The sequence below is a fragment of the Dasypus novemcinctus genome, chromosome 20 (assembly GCF_030445035.2).
Source record: "Dasypus novemcinctus isolate mDasNov1 chromosome 20, mDasNov1.1.hap2, whole genome shotgun sequence".
In the NCBI taxonomy this organism is placed as follows: Eukaryota; Metazoa; Chordata; class Mammalia; order Cingulata; family Dasypodidae; genus Dasypus; species Dasypus novemcinctus.
The window spans coordinates 48,027,859-48,051,855 of record NC_080692.1 but is presented as its reverse complement, the minus strand read 5'-3'; the positions used below and the strand labels follow the sequence as shown (position 1 = coordinate 48,051,855).

Genomic DNA, 23,997 nt, shown 5'->3' with positions numbered 1-23,997 from the left:
ATCGCTGGGAGAGAGTGATCCTGTAGAGGAGATATTTGAGTTGAGACCTGAATAATGAAAAAGAAGCATCTATTCAGAGATCTGGAGGCAGAGAGTTCTAGGGAGAGGGGAAAGTACATACAGGAATAAGGCTGTTAGGTTTGAGGATGTGAAGAAGCCAACTGGGACTGGAGTTTAGTGAGCAAAGGAGAAGAGTATTATGAAATAAGAGGATAAGATCAGGTAGGCCTTACATGAGAAGGCATTTGGATTTTATTCTAAGTGTGCTGGCAAATCATTGGAGCATTAAACAGAATGGGCATGATTTGGTTGACCTTTAAAATGATGGTGTGATTTTTGAGTGGTGAATGGATTATAGGGTCCAAGCATGGAATTAGTGAGTCTAGATAGGGCACTATTACATTAAGTCAGGCAGAAGGTGATGGTGACGTGGCTTAAGAAGATAACAGGGCTTTTAATTCCGGAAGTTGCTTTCTGAGGTGCTGTGCTGTTTTATGTGGTCTTTGTGAACTTCCACCATGGCTTACCGTGGCCAGGGCCAAAAAGTGCAGAAGAGATCCCCGATTCAGGTGTGGCTCTATGAGCAAGTAAATATGCAGATAGAGGGGTGTATTATTGGTTTTGATGAGTACATGAACCTTGTATTAGATGATATGGAAGAGATTCATTCTAAAACAAAGTCAAGAAAACAACTGGGTCGGATCATGCTAAAAGGAGATAATATTACTCTGCTACAAAGTGTTTCCAACTAGAAATGGAGTGACAAGTTGTTGAGACATCAATACATTTTTTTAGGTGTCAGTTGTTGGAAGTATAGTCCTAAAACAACTGTTCAAATATTTTTGGTTTACCCTTATATTATTACCATACCACAATAAATGCTGTGGGGTTGTTTTTTTTTTTAAAAGAAGATAACAGCAGTTAGGAAGAGAAGTGGATGAATTGGGAATATATGTGGACATAGGGCCAATAGGACTTGGTAGGTTGGATATACAGTTGTGGGGTAATGGAAGAGGAATCAAGGATGGCTGTGAGTTTGATAGGCTGGTATCGTTTGCTGAGCTTGGAAAGAATGGGAGAGAGTTAGAGACAAGTGTTTTATTTGAGGAATTTTAAGTTTGAGATGCCTATTTAAATACCCAGAGAGTGTGTCAACTAGGTAGTTGGATGTATGAGTGTGGAGCATTTTGAAAAGAAGTCCAATCTGGAGTTAATAAATTTGGTAGTTTCCAGCATATATACGATATCAAAACTATGGAATTGGGTGAGGTCCTTCCGAAGAAAATGTAAACAGAGAAGAGAAGAGGACCAGGAGCCACCAGGAATTGGTGAAGGAGTGGTCAGGACTTAGGTGGAAAATAAAGAAAGGGTGGTGTCACAGAAGTCAGGAGTTGAAAGTGCTTCAAAAAGGAGTGATGTGTATAAAACACTTCGTAGTGGGTAAGTAAGATGAGGACAGAAAAGTAACCAGTGGGTTTGGGAACAGGGCAGTGTTGCAGTTAGTTGATGCAGTTAGTAATGATTATTATTGCAGTTAGTAATCATTATTATTAACGTTTATTAAGGGATAAAATAAGTGGTCAGTATGTGTCAGGGGATGTGGTATGCAATTAACTTTAATCCTCACAGGAAACCCATGTGATTGCTAGTATTATCCTGGTGGGGAAACAAAGACTGAGAGAGATTACACAGTTTGCCTATGATTGAAATAAGGAATGAAGACAATCCCACATCATGGGTGCCTGAGCATGGTTTGTTCAGTAATGAGTAATGTACCCATTTTTTTGCAAGGAAATGGGTGCATTTTTAGTGATACTTTATTAGATATGATTATATTTGATAATTCTCGTTACCTTTATAGAATATCTAGTTTTGCACTTAATATTATTTCCTTCCTGGCAGTCTTTTTTAATTGTCATCAGAGATTTCTCTGTAAGTTTATTTAAGGCAGTTGAAGTAGCGATGATCACGTGTGTTGAAAGTGAAAGAAAGAGTTGAACATGAGTTAACTCCCTGAGGAATACCAACCGTGCTGCCGTAGTCAGAGAAATTTACTGCCAGTTGGTGTTCTGCTTAAAAAAATATTCCATAGCTTACGGGTGAATTAATCATTGCTTTATGTGAAAAGATTTTTTTCCTGACTTCTAACAGTTATTTTTAAAAATGAAAAAGGGGTAGTTTAATTGTTAAAGTATATTCAGTACATCATCATTGCCTCTAGGTTTCTAAATGTTTAGAAACATGTCCATCAGGATGCTTTCAGATGTTATTTACACAATATAAAATTAAAAGTGACTTGCAAACAATAAAGAATATCATTTCACATAGCAAGAAATCTGGATTTGGGACTCTTCTCGAGTTGGCTAATTCAGCACCTTGATAGGTCAGGGCCCTAATTCCTCAAGATTTTGGCTTTCAATTTAAGGCTGTCCGTTGGATTCATACCCTTCAGCTGCCTTGAGAGCACTAAGTAGTTTTGAAAGAGTCTTTTCACCATATGCCTACTCATTCAGTATACTTCACCTGATGTCCTGTTGGCCACCACTATGTCACCTAATCCTGCTTGACCAGTTGCTGGGAAGCAGAATGACCACGACTGGCTTTAACTAACCACCCTTCACCCTAAAACTGAGGGGTTTCCCTCCCCAAAGAGGGTTGCTGCCTGGTTCACAAACAATGTGAGGGTTTTGCTAGCAAGGAAGAAACTGAAGAAAGCTTATTGGGTAGGTGGCCAAGATAGTGTTTATCAAAAAAAAAAGAAGAAAAAGTAATTAGAAATACTAAATCCCCTATGTAGTACTAATACTGCTTCAAGTAATATATCACGGAATTACTCATTGGAAGAAACTGTTCTGGGTGATAAATGACATGTATGAATATTTTTTAGATGTTCTCAAGCATGCCCCACTTTATTCCAATTTGATGAGTACTTTGTCATGTATCCATTATGGTCCCAGATGCTGCAGAGCCTATAACCGTGGCTTTTTCATGTTTTATATGTATATTTTTAGAAGTCAAATGGCTACTCACCCCTCCCTTATTTTATAGATGATAAAACAGAGACCCAGGCAGTGTTCCTACATAAAACCTGACTATATTTAAAGCACGTACATTTGGTGCTCTGGGGAGGTAGGGCACATATTCTCTCAAATTCCCACATGTCATTCTTCAGGCTTGTCATATCTTCAGGAGATGAAATCTGACTCAGGTCTTTACACGGTCCTCTTATGCTTGTTCTTTAGGATGTCGTGGCCTCTTTGGAGCAACAGTTCAGCCCAATGATGCAGGCTGAATTCTCAGTGTTGGTTGATGTGCTGTATAGTCCGGAACTCCTGTTCCCGGAGGGAAGCGATGCAAGAATTAGATGTGGCGCTTTCATGTCCAAGTAAGTGGATACAATCTGGGAATTCTGCTAGTGTCACCAAACTGAGATGGCCTCTAACATTTCTACTTTTCACTCTGCTGATAAAGAATAACAGTCCACAAAGAATGTAACGTCTAGGATCCAAGTTCATATACAGTTCCAAAATAATTAAGAGTCATTTAAAATTTTATGTTGCTGAAAGTCAAGTTATCATATCTTACTAAAATTTACTGAAAATTAAGTGTATCATTATTCGGCAGAAAGTATCACACAAAATTCTGAATCCTTTCTATAACTATGTGGTATGGCCTTTTAAAAGACCCCTGTTTAACACAATTGATTTTCATTAACATAGAGAAAGGAAAGGGAGCTAACACTTATTGAGGTCTTCCTGTGTACTTTATTGTCCTATGTATGTAACGTTTCGTTTTATCGAATCTGCACACACATCCTGTGTGACTGAGTGGTCAGCCTCACTGTATAGGAGAGACCGCTGAGGCCCAGGTGTGCTTCCAGTCTCAAGTTAGTTTGCAGATCCAGCACTCTGCCATGCCACCTGGTGGCCTGCATCTACAGCTCTTTCTTTACTTAATTTTCTCAGCATTTTTGCCCAGTTTTCAGATCTATTATAGTTGTTGCATGTACCTAGAATAGTTTCATTTCAGTGGTAAGTGAAAAATTTTCAAGGAAGAGCTGTAAGTAAAAACACCTGTGGTAAGAAAACTCTAACTAGCTCCAGGCAGAAGAGCGCCTCTCTGGATGTGGAGGTGCTAGTCAGTGATTAAGTAACCACGTGCAGACTCGAGTGGCCACTCAGAAGGTGCATGGTTTTCCTGGGGTGTGTCTGCATGGAAAACTGCAGGAGACTGCCACCTCCTGACTTCACCACCACAGCCAGTGCCCGTGGGGCTGCGCGCAGGGTTGAAGGCCCCTCCAGTGACTGCAGTGCGTAGAGAGAAGTTTGGAAGGACCAGGCTACAAAAGGAAGGTTTTTCTCTCTTATGCAGTTAAAACTGGGACTTTGGAAAGAAAACAAGGTATGGGATGAGACGAGTAGACTACAGTGATCACGTTGAGCTGGTGTCATTTCTACATTAATGGCCAGAATCACGGATTCTTGGCTTTGGTCACATTATAATGAGGCTCTGGGAAGAATGTGTTTGGACACTTGCCAGGCTTCTAACAAGGATTTTAAAGCCAAGAGAGTCAGATTGTCTGCAAAACTGATTGCTATAGTAAAAGTATTGCCTTATAATTCAGTAGAAAAATAGTCTCAGAAAACTCTTTTTCACCTCCTATGAATATATACCAATGTAAAGAATATGGGTCAAAAAGTGGGTAGTAAACTTAAGATTTCTAACTCCAGGAAATTAATGATACCACAGATTTATCCCAGAGAAGTCATAGTCTAGAACCAGGGTTGGCAAACTCTGGCCCACAAGCTAAATAGGCCCTACTGCCTGTTTTTGTTAGAAAAACGTTTTCTTGGAACACAGCCGTCCTCCTTCCTTCATGTATTGTCTGTAGCTCCTTTCATTACTACTATGTCATAAGAACTTCCATGGCAGAGGTGACTGTATAGCCCTCAAAGCCTAAATTATTTACTCTCTGGACCTCTACAGAAAAAGTTGCTGATCCCTGGACTAGAATTAGACAGTCAGTGTGTTAGCTTCTCGTCACAGATTGCTACTTAAATTACAATTTTAATTAAAGTGAAATAAAGTGAAAAAATTCAGCTTCTCAGTCACACTTGCCCCATTTCTAGTGCTCACTAGCCACTTGTGCCTGGGGCTGCCAAATTTGACAGCACAGATAGAGAACATTTCTGTTACTGCAGAAAGTTTTATTAGGCAGGACTAATCCACAATGTAAACATGCAGGTTTTAAAAAGATAATATAAAGTAACTCAGAATATCAAGAACATAAGGACCAGTGCTGAAGATGGAGGCATGTCTGGGGCACTGCTGGGGACTCGATTCTGGCCCCCACAAAAGGCATGTTCAGGACCCAAACGCTGGTCCTGTGGGTGTGAACCCATTTGTGGACAGGACCTTCCAAGATGCTACTAGTGAGAAGTGTGCAAACTGAGAGAGAGTGGGCCTCCATCCAGTCGGGCTGCAGTCCTTGTAAGCAAAGGACATTGGACACAGAAATAAAGCCATTGGGGAGCAGACAGAAACTGGAAGTCAGCGGAACCCAGAAGAGAATGCAGAAGGTGCCGCCATATGCATTGCTGTGTGGCAGAAAAGCCAAGGAACCCCAAAGATTGCTGGCCAGCCAGCCGAAAGTTACCATCCCTGGAAGGAAACAAGCCTGCCAGCCTCCAAAACTGTGAGCCAATAAGTTACTGTTGATGAGCCAAGACATCCTCTGGTATTCTTTTTAACAGCTGGGAAACTAAGACAGGCAGCTTTAGGTAAAATCAGAGAGAAGCAGAAGTGATAGTCTAGTGGGAACACCCTCCAGATCCCACAATCAGGTGGATGAAAAGATGTTACATTTTACTTTAGTGGTCAAAGAAGAAATTTTTGTGCTATTATGATTGTATTATGGCCAGAGACTCAGGATTGTTTTTTGCTTTGATGCTTATCTCCCCACCCCCTTCCCCAACACTGTGGGGAGAACCAAGGGTTTTCTTTGCAAGGAAATGTAGCAGAATTAGAATCTAACTTTATTCATAGCCGGGCAGAGCACATTTGGCGACTGTAACTTAGGTCTGAGGCTTAAGTGGGGCTTTCCACATCCGTAGTTGAATCTGATTCTTGGAACCTGTTAACCTGTTGGCTCAGATGTGTCTGCCAGAGGATGTGAGGGTTAGTTCCCAAGGAAGAACCTGAATTTGCAGAACCATAGGCTCCCAAAGAGTAAGAGAAGAGAATAGGCTAATGAAGGTGCTAGCAGTTAAGGTGGCTAGTTATGGTCCATTCAAATTAGCATTTGCTCTTACCTTGTGAAGGAGAATTACAGTGATTTTCAAACACTGGGATGTTACCTATATGTGGATTTTAAAATCAACCTAGGGAGTAGTAGCCAGCTATTAAAAAAAGAATTAGGTAAGAATATAAAGTCTAAGAGTATATCACCTTTCGTAAGGTAGCTTTTGTATCAGTTTTATGCACACACAACATTTTAATATATTGAGTTGTTTTGTGAAGTGGGTCTTTGACATGCATAAAAATTATTTGAAAGCCACTGATGTCACTCAGCCAAATATTATGTAATATATGAAAACCTTTTATAAGTCCGCAACAATTTGTCATTCAACCTTTCTTGTTATTTTCAGTATGGTTAGTGAATTAAATATTTTCTCTAAAGAAGAGTTAAAGAAAATGTAAATTGGCTGAGAGAAAAAAATAAATTTATAATGTTCATCATAATTATTTTTATGTGTTCAAAGACGATTATGTGAAAGAAAGGCCCAAAGAGAAAATTTAATGTGGCAGGTTTTACTTTTCCTGCAAGGAACAGTTATTCTGCCTGCTGGACCTGACGACTTGGATAAGATATATAATTCCCTGCCCAAACTCAGTGTATTGAAATGAAACCATTCTTGCCTTCCATATGTTCCAGTCCTTCAGCGTGAAATAGGGAGCAGAGAGAGTCTGTAAGTGCAAGCAAGATAGTCCCATCCATCTGCCCCATGGGCTCTAAACCCCCTCTCAATTAGAAACAGAGTGGGCATCACCATCCCAGAATCCTCAGGACTGGGGAATGAATGATAAACTGTAGTAGACTTACTGTTATTCTACTGTAGAGTTATTGTTATTCTAGCAGTGGAAGAACTTTTATCGATGTGGAGGCAGTGGCCACTGGAGGTTCTAAGGGAAGGGAGAAGGGAAAAATATGTGTAATATGGGGGCATTTTCGGGACATTGGAATTGTTCTGAATGATGTTGCAATAACAGATACAGGCCATTATATGTCTTGTCATAACTTACAAAATTGTGTGGGAGAGAGTTTAAACTATAATGTAAACTGTAACCCATGCTTAGTGGCAATGCTCCAATATGTGCTCATCAACTGTAACAAACCTACCACACTAATGAAGGATGCTGTTAATGTTGGAAAGTGTAGGAGGGATAGGGAGTGGGGCATATGGGAATCCCTTACATTTTTTATGTATCATTTATGTAATCTAAGGATCTTTAAAAAAATAAAATACAATATTACTATAGCCCAGCCTATAAAGTTGTGGTGTCTTGCCCTGCACCTCCTCCCTTTCTTCCCTTGTGCCATTTGTTAGGTCTGGGCTATTTTACTTCTGTGTTTCTTCTTGTATCTCTAACCCACCGTGTGCCCGGTTCAACTCTTGCCTTGTTATTACTTCTCTACTGCCAACTGCAGTACCTTTCTCACGTGTAGGAAGGAACTCTCAGAATAGGGTTCTCTGTTTTCTGTAGAATGAAATTCTAGACTCTTTAACATAAAAAAGACAAATATTGTATGATTCCACTTATATGAGGTATTTAGAACAGGCCAATTCATAGAGATAGAAAATAAATTTGAGGTCACCAGGGCTGAAGGGAGAGGGGAATTGGGGAGTTACTACTTAATGGTTACAGAGTTTCTATCAGGGGTGGTGGGAAAATTCTGGAAATGGTTGATAGAGATGATTACAGAAAATTGTGATGTTCCTAATGCCACTGAATGCTACACTTTATAAATGAGTAAAATCCTAAGTTTTATGCCAAAACTAAAAATCTGGTTTTCAAAATGACCCTGTGAGATAGGTCATCATATAGTAACAAAATGACACAGAATAAAATGAATGGTCCAGTTTCAGTGACCTAACATCAGTACTATGGGAACTAACCCTGAGGAAAATGTGTTTTCTCTAGTTAAGTCCTTATCAGGTACCAGGTCAGGAGTAAGTCCTTATCAGGTACCAGGTAAGGAGTAAGAACTTTCCATGGATTCTCTGAATTAATCCTCATGACAAGCCAATGAGGCAGGTTCTTTATCAGGCTAATTTTGCTATTGAGAAAATAGAAGCCCTGAGAGATAAAGCAACGTGTCCCCATTTACACAATTGTTAAGTGTGAGACCTGGAAAGACAGATCTGTCTGACTTCAGAGCCCAAGTCAATTAGCATAATGTTTTCAATGTTCCATGCTGTGGCATATATTAGAATTTCATTCCTTTTTCTGTCGGAGCAGCATTCCATTGCATGTAGATACTACATTTTGTTTATTCATTCATCTGTTGATGAGCAGCTGGGTTGTTTCCACCTTTTGAGCATGTTTTTATGTGCTTTTTGGCTATTTGTATATCTTCTTTGGAGAAACATTTGTTCAAATCCTTTGCCCATTTTTAATTTGGTTGCTGTTTTTGTTGTTGAGTTGTAAAAGTTTTATGTATATTCTGGATATTAATCGCTTATCATATATATGATTTGCAAAGATTATTTCTCTGTGGGCTGTGTTCTCACTTCTTTAATAGTGTACTTTGATCACAGAAGTTTTAAATTTTAATGAAGTTCAATTTATGTTTTCTTTTGTGACACATGCTTTTGGTGTCATATTTAAGAAAACATTCTAAAATCCAAGGTCAAGTAGATTTTTTCCCTATGTTTTTTCCTAAGAGTTTTATGTTTTAAATGTAAATTTTTTATCCAATTTGAATTAATTTTTTACAAGGTATAAGGTCTGTTTTAGTTTTCTAACAGCTGCCAATGTAAAAATACCAGAAATGGGTTGGCTTTTATAATGGAAATTTCTTAGGTTAAAAACTTAACAGTTCTGAAGCTGTGGAAATGCCCAAATCAAGGCATCATCAGAGATGTTGTCTCACTCAAGGTCAGTGCTGGCAGATCTTGAACTCCTGCCATGTGGCAAGGCAAAATGGCGGCTGTTCTCTCCTTTCTCCTCTAGGTGCACTTTTCCCCAGAGCTCAGCTGTGGGTGATCAGGCACATGGCTCACCTCTTCCTGCGCTATATTGCTTCAGCCTGGGCTGCTCTACTGATTCTAGCCTCTGGCCTCTCTCTCAGCCTCTCGGGGTCTCTCTGTCTTTCTGCAGCTGTAGGTGATCCTGGAGTCCTCTCTCACATGGTAGGTTAAAATTGCAGCTCTCTTTCTCTGTGTCTCTGCATGTTTCTCCCATTTATAAAAACTTCAGCAAGAGGGTCAAGACCCACCCTGGGTCATGCTTTACTGAAGTAATCCAACCAAAGGTCCCCAACTGAATTCAATCCAATTAAAAGGTCCCACACCCACAGGAAAGGATTTGCTCCAAGAACCTGATTTTTCTGGGATTCACAAAAGCTTCAATCACACGGTCCAACTTTGCTCTTTTGCATGTGGAAATCCAGTTTTCCCAGGATCATATGTTGAAAAACTTCTTTCCTCACTGAATAGTCCTGGCACCTTTGTTGAAATTAAGTGAGCATTTATTTCTGGGCCCTCTATTCTATTCCATTGGTCTGTATGCCTGTCTTTACACCAGAACCACAGTGTTCTGATTGCCATAGCTTTGTAGTAAGTTTTAAAATTGGCAAGTGCATGTCTTCCAACTTTGTTATTTTTCAAGATTGTTTTAGTTATTCTGAGGATGAATTTTTGGATGGGTTTTCTTTTTCTGCAAAAAAACCACCCTGTGAATTTTGCTAGGAATTGCATTGAGTCTGCAGAGCACTTTGGGTAATGTTTTCATCTTAGCAATATTAAGTCTTCCAATCCATGAAAATGAGATGTTTTATCATGTATTTTGTTCTTCTTTCATATCTTTCAGCAGTATTTTGTAGTTTTCATTGTTTAAATCTTTTGCCTCTTTGGATACATTTATTCCTAGAAGTTTATTCCTTTTGAATAACATTCCTTTGTAAATGGAATTGTTAAAATTTCCTATTCTGATTGTTCATTGCTAGTGTATAGAAATACAACTGCTTTTTGCCTGTGGATTTTGTATGCTGTGACTTTGCTGAATTCGTGTATTAGCTCTAACAGTTTTTGAGTGGATTCTGTAGCTTTTTTAGCACTGTAAGCTAACTATATTAAGATATAAATAATGATTATAGATGTTTTATTTGATTTAGAGTTTTTGTGGATGATATGTAACTGTGGTCTTCAAACTCTTCTCCTAACAGAACACCTGTGCAAGATTTACCACTGTAAAATAGATTAGCGTATTTGCCCAAATTATAGTAAAAATAGTAAAGGGATAGTGTCTTGATGTTACTTCTTTTCCCACTTAAAATCACAGAAAATACTTGTTTCTACCAAGTCCTCGCCCTGAAAAATAGTGCAGTATAATTAATGGAAGCTGGGAAACAGCCCACTGTGCTGAGGTTGCCATGTTGTATATGATTGCTACTACTTTTATACATACTATAATAAATAATGCAGTATACTGCATATAATATAATGTAAAATAAGTATCAGTATTTTTCTACTAGGAATTTGTTCATATGATGGAATTAAGGATATCAGTGTTTCATTATGTTTTTCAGAGTATTGTATCCCTCAAAATGAATGCTAAATGGATAAGGTAGAGAACCATTGAGATATACTACCTATAAACCAAAAATTTTTAAGCAAAAAATTGATGAGCAAAAGTGTAATTTTAAAACTTTTGAAAATATATCTGATTTACTTTAAATTCCTCTAGTTTATGATGTTCATATAGAGCTTGAAGAGAATTTGCTGTCCTATTCAAGGTTTAATGTTTTGCTTTAAGGTTGATTAATCATACAAAGAAACTAATGGAGAAAGAAGAAAAGCTGTGCATTAAAATTCTTCAGACATTACGAGAAATGCTAGAGAAGAAAGACAGCTTTGTGGAAGAGGTATAGTTAAAAAATTTTTTTAGTATTTGAAAGTAAGATTTTTAGAGTACTCTAACTTGAATTACTATGGATCTTTATATTACATATTAATGATATATATACTTTGATGACTTGATAATTTGAGTTTTTATGATATTTATTTCTTATGCCTCACTTTTAATTGAGAAACAGCTAAGATTAGAATGAGCTAAGTATTTAGCTTATTTTTATTTTACCCTATTATATATATTTTTCTCACATGGCCTCAGTGAATCAAGTGAACTTTTTTTTTAACAATGAGCAACCAAGATGTATTATTTGGAGATTTTGTATCAAGTACTGCTTTGTATTGAGAATGATCTATGTAGTTTGCAGATGTTGATTTTTTTTAACTTAAGTATATATTAATGTGATTTTCTATATATTATGCTAAGTATTGTAATATAATACTAATTTTTATAAATGGAAGAGCAAGTTTCTATTTTTAAGTATTGCACAAATGATTTTTCAGGGAAATATCAACTTATAGATAATTGTCATTTCCTTATTTCAAATGACAGCTCAGGTGCTCATTAAGAGATAGCTAGAAGCATGTTTAATACCCAAGGTGATACATTTAAATATAAAATATAAATCCAGGGAAGTTTTTTTTTTAGCTAGCTAGTTATACTTTTAAGTTCAGCATCAAACAAATGTGCAGCATGTGCCTTAATAACTTTCTGGGCTGTTTCTGTGAAGTATTAACTATCTGATAAGTTTAAAATTGAAAGGACTTTATTTTATTCATTAATTTATGTATATGCTATCTACTTCCAAAAATATTGTAATGGTAGTTTTTTGTTTAATGCATTTTTGTAGAAAAGAAATGCAGTGGAACCTGGGAAGAAGGGGTGTTGCTCCTGCATGGTCCATCCATTTGAATCAGATGTTTACTTCCAGTAATCAATATGACTCCTTCTTTACATTATTTCTCTTAATCTTTTGTATGTATTTGGGGGAAAAAAATAGAGAAATAAAGGTAGTCAATGTAATTTTAGCAAAAGTTTCTCTGACATTGTAGTGAAAGGAAAAGCTTTTAAGTTTGAGTCTATGGTATGCTTTCAAAAAATAGTAAATTGAGTTCCTTGGGACCTTTTGCTGTCTTTCTCTGATTCCTTGAAATATTGCTGTAGATTGTTTGATTTGACTAAAGGACTATATTCTAAAGTAGAAAAAATGAGGTGAATATAAATATAGCTTTTTGACAGAAGAGTGAGGTTTAAGGTAACAGAAACTTATACTTACAATGAGATGTATGACAACCTTTCCAATTTATATAACGGGTTATTATTGAATTATTCTAAAAGAAAATAGGGAAGAAATCAAGGTTTTACTTTGAGTAGCAAAGAGTATTTTAGTGTATCTCCCAGACAACCCTAAATAAATCATGCTAGTATCTGTTTTCTCTTTTCCATTCTCATTCTTCTCACTGTAGCTCAGGCTTTCATGACCTCTTGTCTAGAAAACTCCAGTAGTCCAGTTGCCTGAGACTGGCTTGAGGTGAGGCGAGCTATTGCTCACAACTCTAAGAAGGCCCCATTCACATCAGATATGATGGGAATGGCCAGGAGGACGCAGCCCTGGGGAAAAGTGAGGACTGGACTCTTTGGGGTGGGGGTGTAGTCAGTCATTCAACACATACTGTGAGCCGTTATCGAATGCCAGTTATTATGCGTTACACTGGGGATGTGGAGATGAACGGCAGCTGGCCCGGGGCCACACTGCTGCAGAAGTGTGGGAAACCATTCAGGTGACTGGACCCTGCAGTAGTCTAGGCAAGAGGCTATGTGAGCCTTTCAGAAACTTTGCGGCTCTGTACTGCTTTGCATTCCAGTCCTCCATAAGAGCCCCTCTGCTCTTCTCTGACCCTTCCTTATCCTTGGGCCTCTGGAAATCTGTGTTACTCAGTGTACCTTTAGTGTACTTCAGGCCTTTCCTCCGTTCAACCTTTCTACAGCAGGAATTTCTCCTCCTGTCTGCTAAAATCCAAACAATGCCCTGTGCTCCTAGTATCCTGCTTGTGGAGGAGATAATTGGTAACACTAATCAAATGTTCCATCCAGTGTCGATTACTTTCTCACTAGAACTGCCAACATACTTTTTGCCTCTTTCTTAGAATGCTTTAGGCTGTTTGTGGCTACTTAGTCCAAGCTCTTAGTTTTTGACTACGTCACAGAGACCCAAAGAAGTAATATGACTTGTCTGTAGTCACACAGAAAGTGCCAGACCCAGGGCTTAAATTAGCAATGAGTTACTTTCTGCCCAATCTTACTTTTTATTAAACCTTGGACATTTTTTTACAAATGCGTGTTGCTATAAAGATTAGGATATCTTGTCCAGAATGCTTTCAGCTCAAAGTTTTAAGATGTAGACAGATATAATAAAGCATGCAAAATAAATGAAGGTTTAGAAAATCCTAAAATAATATTAAAGAATATAGAAATATAGTCATTTAACCAAGAAAAGCAAAACCTAAAAAGGGACTTACCAATGTAATTTCTTAATATCCAAGTCTACTAAGGACAAAGGAAGAAAAAATCTGTAGCTGAAAGACTGATTGATTTTAGATGGCTTTTCTTTTAGGTTCCTTATTGATAAAGCAGATACCAGTCGATGGGATAGCTTAAATAATGGGAATTTATTCACTCATGGTTTTGAGGTTTCATTCTGCTTATAAAGGACTCCAGGAATAGGATTAAGACCCATCCTGACTGAGTCGGGGCACATCTTACCTGAAGTAACCTCATCAAAAGGTTCTAATTATAGTAGATTCATACCCACTGGAATGGATTAAGTGTAAGAACATGTTTTTGTAGGGTACAGGGCTCTAAACCACCACAGCTTCTTAATTCTAAATGTTTTGGAATGAGAAGCATTGCTACCAGTGATAGTAGAAGACATTCCACCCCCAGGAAATTTTAAGGAAAATCATGTTAGATTGAGAATGATTTGAATACCTACACCAGGAGAGACTCAGAACTAGATGAGCTCTGTAACAGTCCATTGGCTTTTCGTAAACAGTTGGTGCACAGCTACCCATGCCAGTGGAGAAAGCTAGAAGATCCCCCACTCTGGGTGAAATGGAGTAGGTAACAAGGTTCAGAAAGTAGTCAAAGCTACTATTTTACAACTAATGTATGGCTCTCAGACAAACTCGGATTATCAGTAGTGGGATAATAGCTAGTCACCTTTGTTTTCGTGATTGTACTGTTTCCCTCTTGCTGTTGTAACAAATTACCAAGACTTTAGTGGCATAAAACAAGGCAAATGTATTATCTTAACTGTTCTGGAGGTCAAAGGGGAGAAAGAAGAATCTATTTCCTTGCCTTTTCTAGCTTCTAGAGGTCTGCACTCCTTGACTCGTGGCCCCATCCTCCACCTTGAGAGTCAGCAGTGTTTCCATTTCCTGTTTCTTTCCCCATCTCTACCTCACTCTCTCTGACACTCCTGCTCCCACCGTCACAGCTCCTTCTGCCTTGACCCTCCTCCTCTTTCTGCAGTCACGCTTGTGATTATATTGGGCCCACCCAGATAATCCAGTGTAATCCCCCCATCTCAAGATCTTTAATTTATAGTCTACTGTAAAATCCACTTTGCCATGTATTGTAACATAGTCACAGGTTCTTGGTTAGGGTATGGACGTCTTTGGCTGGGTGGGTAAGGGAGTGACATTCCTCAACACAACGATCCTTTTAGTGACTAGCAGTGAGAAATGACATCTAGATTGTAGCTGTAGAGCATACCCATGGTTGATTAAAATTGCTCTGTAATGTAATTTAAGTGGGAATGGATATAACAAAAATGCTTAGGATTTATAGCACTTTTTGTTGTTTTCAAAGTATTATTAAATATTTTATTACCTTTCAACAATAATTCTAGAAAATATATACAGCAGGCAGCGTTACCTCCACCTTGCAAATGTGGAGAGACTCAGAGAAGTGGATTGCAGTAAGTCACGTAGGTTGCCTAATCCTTGGTTGTCTAATACCTAATCAGTGGATTCCACTTTCCCATAGTGAAACATGCCCGAGGAGATCTTTCATAATGGAATTAAAACAGAAAACTTACATCAGGGTTTTTCACTATTTATCTCATTATTACGTTGAGATCCCACCTATTTAAATTTAAAATGTCAGTTTAAAAGAAAATCCCTATTTTCATTTTTCTTTCTTTGGTCACTGTCATCAGAAGTAGTGTGTGTATATGTATGTGTGTGTACGTGTGCTTATAAAGTTGGAAAAAGTTTTATAAAGGGATAATGAAGAATAAATTGGTATCATAGTTGAACCAGATGACTTTTCAAGCAATGTCCAACCTTGGGATCCTAGTTTACTGATTTTGATAGGCTTCTCAATGATATATCAAAGAAAACCATCATGTAACTGCATTTATCTGGTATTTAGTTAATTATTTTCTAAATGTTTTCAGTTTATAGTACCTTTTATTAAAATTCCTAAATTAATGTTTCTTAAGAATATTCTGTGTTTTATGATCCTTACTTTGTGCCTAAGTGCCTGAGATAAAAGATGTGGGTGGGCAACGTTTTGAAGAATCTTGAGAGAATAATGCAAGTAAAGGGAAATTTATCCGTTGTGTGTGTCTTCATTGACAGCAGTTAATGGTGACATGGTGACTTAACTTATAATACTTTATTGAAGATTAAAACATGAAAACTATATACAGAAAGTCCTTAAGGGAAAAGTTACCTCAGTGGGTGTTATAAAAAATTCCATATAAATATTGTTTGCTTAGGTGACAAAAGCAAAATTTACAGAGTATGTATCTCTGACAACCTTGAAAGCTCAGTATTCCTTTGGGGTCAGTTGTATTTGGAAGGCTTTCCATTTTAGATAGCAATAGTTGACATATTTATTTGCACTTTAGAAAAACTGTATGTTGGAAAATTTGTTGAGGGAAAGTGAAGGGAAGGAATGTTTTCAAATGGCTTTAGGGCAGTATGAGTCTTAATATTCTCTATCCTTGAAGCCATTTTGTTCTACTTCTCTTGTCCCCAGGACCTCTCCACTATAGAAATGAAATACCTGGTAATGCATGGGTGCTGTTAAAAGAATAGCTTAATCACAGTCACACCTGTATCGTGTGTATTTAAAGACCCTTAAATCCATATCTGAGTAGAGATCTACCTGAGGAGATGGTGGAGAAAAGAACTGTGCGGATTAGACAGAGAGGAGCCAATGAGTCCCGGAACAGGAGATAACAAGGGACTGCTGGAGGTTGCCTTAGTTCCAAGGATTTTTTTGCAATTTTCTTCATCCTGTACTCTTTAGCATATGTTTTATTACAATTTATAAATCATTACAAATGTTTCTCCCCAAAAGAAGGAAAGGCATATATGTCATAAAAAGTGAAAAACTTCTGTGAGCGTTGGTCCTAAATAGATAAAATTCATAGCATCTGCTTTTTAGGATTTAAAAAGATAATAAGTACTGAAAATATTCAATGATAGCAACTTTTAGTCAAAGCAGTTGACCTATTTAGAATGCCAGTCATACTTTTCCCTGTGAACATTCTTTTATGAGTTACATTGGATACATATACTCTAAAGGACAACAGAAATGCTTAGTCAACTTTAATATTCATATAATGTTTAGATTTAAAGTACCATATTCCTGGAACGTTATGTTGCCAAGATCTAGAAATGTCTTTTTGCAGTAGGTTTGGTGAAGTTTAAAATACTGATTTAAAAAATAATGATTGGAGAGCCTGCTGTATACCAGGCAGTTTTCCAAGTGCTCTATATGTGTTACTGATTTAATCTTCAGCCCTCTAGTTAGGTGACTGTCCCAGTTCACCTGGCTGCCATGACAAACACTGCACATGGTTGCTTATCATTGCAGAAATTTATTGGCTCATGGTTTGGAAGACCACAATTCCCAAATCACGGCATCGGCAAGTCCGTGTTCTCTCCCTGCAGTCTGGAGTATGTGGGTGCTGACCCACCACGGTCCTGGGGCTCCTGGGCTTGCATCTCTGCCCCCCGTACAGGGCCCCCTCCCTCCTGTGTCTGTCCTTCTGGCATCTGCTGACTTCCAGCCTCCTCTTGCGTGGCCTTCTGTGGCTGTGCTCAAATTTCTCCTGCTTCTATAGGGCTCCAGCAATCAGGAGTAAGGCCACCCTGATTCAGCGGGCCCCTCCTTAAATAGCCCCTTACAAGGTCCTGTTATAAATGGGTTCAGTCCCCACCAGATGGGATTAATAGGAAGAACACACCTTTTGTCAGGGTACATAATTCAGTCTACCACAATAGTATTTGTTCAGAATATGGCGAGGAGCATACAACAGCATACAACAGCTTCCCGTCCAGCCGAGAGGAATATGTCAGATCAAAGAACCACTCAATCAAATCCAGCTTGGCAAGTAAATGAGTGTTTACTGGGGAGCTTCCGTGGGGTCCTTGGCGGCATGGGGAGAAACAACAGTTCTGAGCTTGATTTATCTGCATCTACTGAGAAGTTGGTGAGTCTTTCGATTGTGGTTGCTGTATATAAGTGAGGCATAAGCATAACTCTAAAAGAATGCAGCCCTTTTCTCAAGGTACATACTTTTAAAGATGTTTACCAAGGCATGCAGGGGTGCATGTGACTTCCATAGAATGCTTTGATTACTATCAAAGCAGCAGATGTTTGTATTGTTTATGCAAGGAGGGAAAGGTCAGATAGTTACAGTTTTACTGACTTTAAGACCTACTCATTCTCAGGCAATTGTCTTCTGAGGCATGTTTTGTGACTAGCTGAATCTCGCTTGCAGTTTAATTTAAGGAAAGTGCAGTAAGAGTTGGGTGAGGCTAGGTTACCTATGCTACATTATTATTATCCCCCTTTTACTAATGAGGAAACTGAGATAGGGAGAATTTATGATTATATATTGGGAGTTGATGTGACTTGAGCATTGGGTGCCCGCCTCCTACATGGGAGGTCCCAGGTTCAGTGCTTGGTGCTTTCTAAAGAAGATGAGCAAGACAGCGAGCTGACATGAAGGGCTGGTGTGGTGAGCTGATGCAATGAGATAATGCAATGAGATGGTGCAACGAGGAGACACAACAAGAGAAACAACAAGCAGGGAGTGGATGTGGCTCAGGCAATTGGGTGCCTCCTTCCCACATGGGAGGTCCCAGGTTCGGTTCATGGTGCTTCCTGTAAAGAAGATGAGCAGACACAGAGAAAACACAACGAACAGAGAGCAGACAGCGAGTGCAAACAATGAGGAGGGAGGGAGAAATAAATCTTTAAAAAAATTATTTAAAAAAATTAAAATTCCTTATCTAAGAGATGAACGAGGGCTGAGACTCCATTTTGGCTTCTGATCTCACACTCTTAACTACTATACTAGAGCCAAACAGGTTATATGATTTAGGATTACAAATCTTTTGTTTGTTCAGGTGGTCAACTAGATAGAATTCAAAGTTTTAAATTTTATTCCTGGTAATATTGTCCAGTGTGTTCTGGAAAGTCATAAACCATTTCTTGAGTGAGCTGCCAAAGAAAGGCTTGGAGATTTTAGACCAAGTGGATTGGGAGCAATGTGATGCAGTAGCTGTGGACATTTAAAAATTTCATTCTACAGAACTATAGATCAGTGTGAGTCAAGCCACTGACTCCCCACCCCGTGATTATGGTCTAAGTTATGAGTAGCCTGAATATGAGATCTGAAAGTTCTGAACATGCTTTGTAAGATGAGCATGGCGGACAGCCCCTTGTGGAAATGTGGCATTCAATAAACAGCGTAGCATCCACTGGACGACTGTGACTCTTAGAAATTCCCAGGGTGGGAGGTGCTGGTTACACATTGCCTACTAATAGTAGGCAGTGGCTTCTTGATTTGAAGACTGTGATATAGATTAAAGATCTTTAAGAAATACCTTGAATTATTTTTAAGACATCCTTCATCTTTTTTTCAGCATGTAAATGCATTACCTTCCCCACAGTGTGGGACATGACTCCCAGGGATGAACCTCCCTGGTGCCAAGGGATTACTACCAAGCACGAGCTGGTGATGCAACTAGAAAAAGAACTTGAATAAAAGGGAGAAATGGTAAAGACAAATGAGTTTATATGGCTAAGAGACTTCAAAATGAGTCAGGAGTTCTTCAGAGGGGTCATGCTTATATCTCACCAGGGTCTCAGAAACAGTCAAAGTAGATACAACCCCAGGTAGTGGTGCTCCTGAGGGCTACGGAGACACCCAGGTCCTACAGTCATGACAGATGACTCTGGAGTTCAGTGCCTTGCCAGTGGGCCCTACTTTGGAATTTGTGCTCCTAAGTGTGATGGAGTGGGACTCAGATGTGCCCTTTCTATGCATGCTTCTTCTGTCACTTTTATTGAACTTGTGGTTGGCACTGGGGTTGGTGTATGCCCAGCAGACTTGAATCTTTGGGCTGTCCATGTTCCAATGGGCTCTGAGCCTCAGCAGAATCGCAATACCTAGTTTCTGGTTTGTTGGACTTAGTCAGCTAACAGGGAGGTGAGGATGGTCAACCATAGTAGCCTTTTACTATTAATCTTTTTTTCTGTGAGCTTGGTAGCAATGCCCTCCTTTCATTTATATCCTTTCCCTCTCTTTTTAATTTTTCAGTTTAGCTAAGACTTTATCAAATTAATTGATGTTTTTAAAGAACCAACTTTTAGTTTTGTTGATTCTGTTGTTTTTTAATTCTCTAGTTTGTGAATCTCTGTTCTAAGCTTTGTTATTCCTTTCCTTTGCTTGTGTTGGGTTTAGTTTGCTCTTCGTTTTCTACTTCCTCTACTTGTGAACTTCAAGGTCCGACTTGAGGTCTTTCTTCTTTTTTAATGTAAATATTTGGAGCTATGAATTTCCCTCTCAGCACTGCCTTTACCACATCCCATAAGTTTTTTTAAATGTTGTGTTTCGTTTTTTCTAACCTCAAGATATTTCCAAATTTCCCTTGTGATATCTTCCTTGACTCATTGGTTGTTCAGGAGTGTGTCATTTAATTTCCACATGTATTTGAATTTTCCCTTCTCCTCTGTTATTGATTTCTAGCTTTATTCTGTTGTAGTTGGAGAAAATACATTGTTTTATTTCTATATTTTAAAATTTATTGAAATTTGTTTTGTGACAAAATATATGGTCTATCCTGGAGAATGATTCATGTGTACTAGAGAAGAATGTGTACTCTGCTGCTCTTAAGTAAGTGTTCTATATATGACTGGTAGGTATAGTTGGTTTATAGTATCATTGAAGTCTTCTCTCCTTATTGATCTTTGTTCAGATAGTCTTATCTGTTATTGAAAATGTATTGAAGTCTCCTACTATTAATGTAGAAATCTATTACTTCCTCAAGTCTGTTGACAGCTGCTTGCTGTATTTTGGGACTGTGCTGTTAGGGGTATATACATTTATAATGGTTAGCGTTTTCTTGTTGAACTGGTGCCTTTATCAGTATTTAGTGGTTTTCTTTATCCCTCATAACACTTTTTGACTTAAAGTGTGTTTTATCTGATATGAGTTTGGCTACTCCAACTCTCTTTTGGTTACATTTTTCTATATATTTCTCATATATTTTTCTCCATGCTTTCACTTTCAACCCTTTTATGTCTTTGAATTTAAGGTAAGGCTCTTGTAAACAGCATGTAGTTGGATCATGCTTGTTAATCCATTCTGCCAATTTCTGACTTTTGACTGGAGAGTTTAGTCCATTTACATTTAAAGTAACTATTGATGATGCAAAAGTTACTTTCCCCCTGCAGTTTTGCTGTTTGGTCTTTGTAAATCTTATACGTTTTTTGTCTCTCAATTTTTCCATTAATGTCTACTTTCGTACTTACACGATTTTTTTGTATTGTACCATTTTTTGCCCCTTTTTATTTCTTTATGAATGTATTTTTCATATATTTTCTCTTTTATTACATAGGACCTAAATTTAGCATCCTAAATCTGTAATAATCACATTTGATTTGATACCAAGTTAACTTCATTAACCTACATATATACTGTTTCTATACCTCCTCCATTTCTACACTTTTTGTTGTACTTGTTAAAAATGATATCTTTTTGCATTGTGCCCCGAACCATAGATTTATCAGTACTTTTTATGCATTTGCATTTAGCATCTGTGAGAAGTAAGAAGTAGTGTTTTATACCGAACAATACAATACAGTAGTGCTGGAGTTTATAATTACCTATATGGTTATCTTTACTGTAGGTCTCTAAGTTGTAGAATTTAATCCCTGAGCTTTACTCTTCCCTAAATTTGTATCCAGCTAGTGAGATGACAGAGATCCTTGAGTGCCAGGAGCTTACAAAACGAACTGATGTAAAATGTACCTTTCACGGCATCTGCACTTTGGCTCTGCTTTGGCTGGTGCTCTCCTTCAGGGGTAGCCCTCCTTTCAGGACCAGCCTGCAGCGTCTGTTCTGAACCTGTATCTGTTCTTGGCTTGTGCTCACTTGTGGACTTAGGAATTCCCCAATTTACTTGAATTCCAGAAGCCCCTCTACTCCCTATGAAATAGTCTTTCTCTCCTTCCAGGGTGCTCTGTTGTCCCGTTTAAAACAGGTAATCCTTTGCCCCAGCTTTCTTTGACTTAATTGGTTTTTTTACACTGCTTTAGTCTTCAGCAGTGTGCCTGCAGCATAGTTCTGGAGGGCAAGCTAGAGAGGAATTTCCTGGTTCAGATTTTCCATCTGCTCCTTGATAGATTGGCTCTGACATATAGTCACCATGCTGTGCTCACAGGGATTACTCTTTCTCCTCTGCGTCTGGGTGATTACTGCAACCTTTCAGTTTACCAGAGTTCTGAAGAAGATAATTGGGCCTGTTTTTGCTAGTTGTTAAGATTCTGTTGGGAAGCGGACTTGGCCCAGTGGTTAGGGCGTCCGTCTACCACATGGGAGGTCCGCGGTTCAAACCCCGGGCCTCCCTGACCCGTGTGGAGCTGGCCCATGTGCAGTGCTGATGTGCGCAAGGAGTGCCCTGCCACGCAGGGGTGTCCCCCGCGTAGGGGAGCCCCACGCGCAAGGAGTGCACCCATAAGGAGAGCCGTCCAGCGCGAAGGAAGGTGCAGCCTGCCCAGGAATGGCGCCGCACACACTTCCCGTGCTGCTGACGACAACAGAAGCGGACAAAGAAGCAAGACGCAGCAAATAGACACTAAGAACAGACAGCCGGGGGAGAAATAAAAAAAAAAGATTCTGTGGGTGAACGGTACCCTGAAGCATCTTTCACCTCCATCTTGTTCTACTAGAAGTCAGGATAGACCTTTTTGTATCTTGCTTTATGAAAGTTTTCTTTGCTGTGTGTGTTTACTTTAAATAATTTAGAAACTCATTGAGGCTAGGTGTGATGGATAATGTGAGGATATGCCCTGAAGTCCTTTCAGTGCTGAGATTCTGTGAGGTTATATTCTTCATTCCCTTTCCCCACTCCACAAAGTATTGTCTTTGAGAGCAGACACCATAAATGTTCTTAAACGTTGTAGTAGTCCCAGTTTCTAGCATTATGCTCTGTACATAGCCATTGCTTAATAAATGTTTGTGGACTGACTGACTTATTTACATATAGTAGATGTAAATGTTATTGCTTATCTCTAAGTATGCCACTTTGGCTTTCCCTTAGAATATCCAAGAAATAGATTCTAGAAGTATCTGGTCATGTTCTACTTTTCATCTCTTTACTGCTCAGGCAATAGCAGGTTGCCTTACAGGTAAGACACCTGCAGTGCTGGCCCTGCAGCAGAGGGCTGTGGCGTAGAGGACTGCGGAAGGAGACTGTCCTGCCAAAACCACTTTGTCCAGTGGGCTGATGGGGTCTTTCCTTGCCCCCTGGCTCTTAAATCACAAAGGGGGGCGATGAAGGGGACCCCAGGTGCTGTGCAGTCACTGAGGGAGCTCAGCCAAGGAAACTGGAGCAGAGGAGGGATGTCAGGACCTAAGGGCAGTTGACCAGCAAATGGAGAGGAGGGCTCCTTCCCCAAGAAGTAATGATCATGTAGGTGTGAACCCAGAAAGCCCAGCATTACACATGGGGAAAGTGGGAGCAACCGGGCTCTGGAGAGAAGCTGAGGACCAGTCACCTGAGCCCGGGCACTGGGTCGTCAGATCACTTTGAGCACTAGCTGCTGTGTCTGGATCTCCTGCTTCAGTATAAAACTGGTGTTTGGAACTGCTCTGCAGCTCACTTTTTCTATCAGGCACATTTGTCTGTAGACTCTGAACAGATTCTCACAGAGGAGAATCTGTACAACCTAGTATGAGGACACATTATTATTATTATTATTATTATTATTATAAATTATAACTATTTTTATGAAACTTTTAATTGTACATATCTGGAGAAGCTGTTGCAAAATAATAATGGGTCTCTGTCCTCTTGGATTTCACAAGAACCGTCTGACATAGGAAAGAATTATTTACATCTCTATTTTATAGATAAGAAAACTAAGGCCTAAATGGTAAAAAGAACTGGTAAGAATTAAACAATTAGTAACTGGCAGAGCAGGAATGGGAATACAGATTTTCTGATTCTGTTCTGTGTATGATGCTTCTTCATGGGGTGGGGAATTAAATAATACTGGTGGAAAAATATGGTAATTTGATTTCACTTTGTCAGACCAATTTTTCCAGACTCATTCCTTTTACCACTTCCAGAAACCTGAGAATTCAAACAGATCTTTAAAAAATAAAGGGAGGGTGGAATGTCTTTTCATGCTGCTTTGAGGTGCATGCACTTCCATGGTGTTTACTGTGGTATAGATCCTGGTGCTTGTATAAATGCTTTGCAAATGTGAATTGGTGTAACCTTCCTAACAACATGTTGAGGAAACAGGAGCACCGAAAGGTTAGGGAACTTG

The 23,997-nt window shown here is 38.9% G+C and overlaps 1 protein-coding gene across 3 annotated transcripts in view; it reads left to right on the top strand.

Moving 5' to 3' along the window:
- The window catches only part of ITPR2 (inositol 1,4,5-trisphosphate receptor type 2), a 480,765-nt gene that overhangs the window by 258,886 nt on the left and 197,882 nt on the right, over positions 1 to 23,997 (top strand). For all 3 annotated transcript variants that reach the window (XM_058282925.2, XM_058282926.2, XM_058282929.2), the window contains exons 36-37: positions 3,243 to 3,385; positions 11,038 to 11,146. In XM_058282925.2, coding sequence (XP_058138908.1) covers positions 3,243 to 3,385; positions 11,038 to 11,146 — 252 coding nt within the window. The remainder of the gene's footprint in view (positions 1 to 3,242; positions 3,386 to 11,037; positions 11,147 to 23,997) is intronic.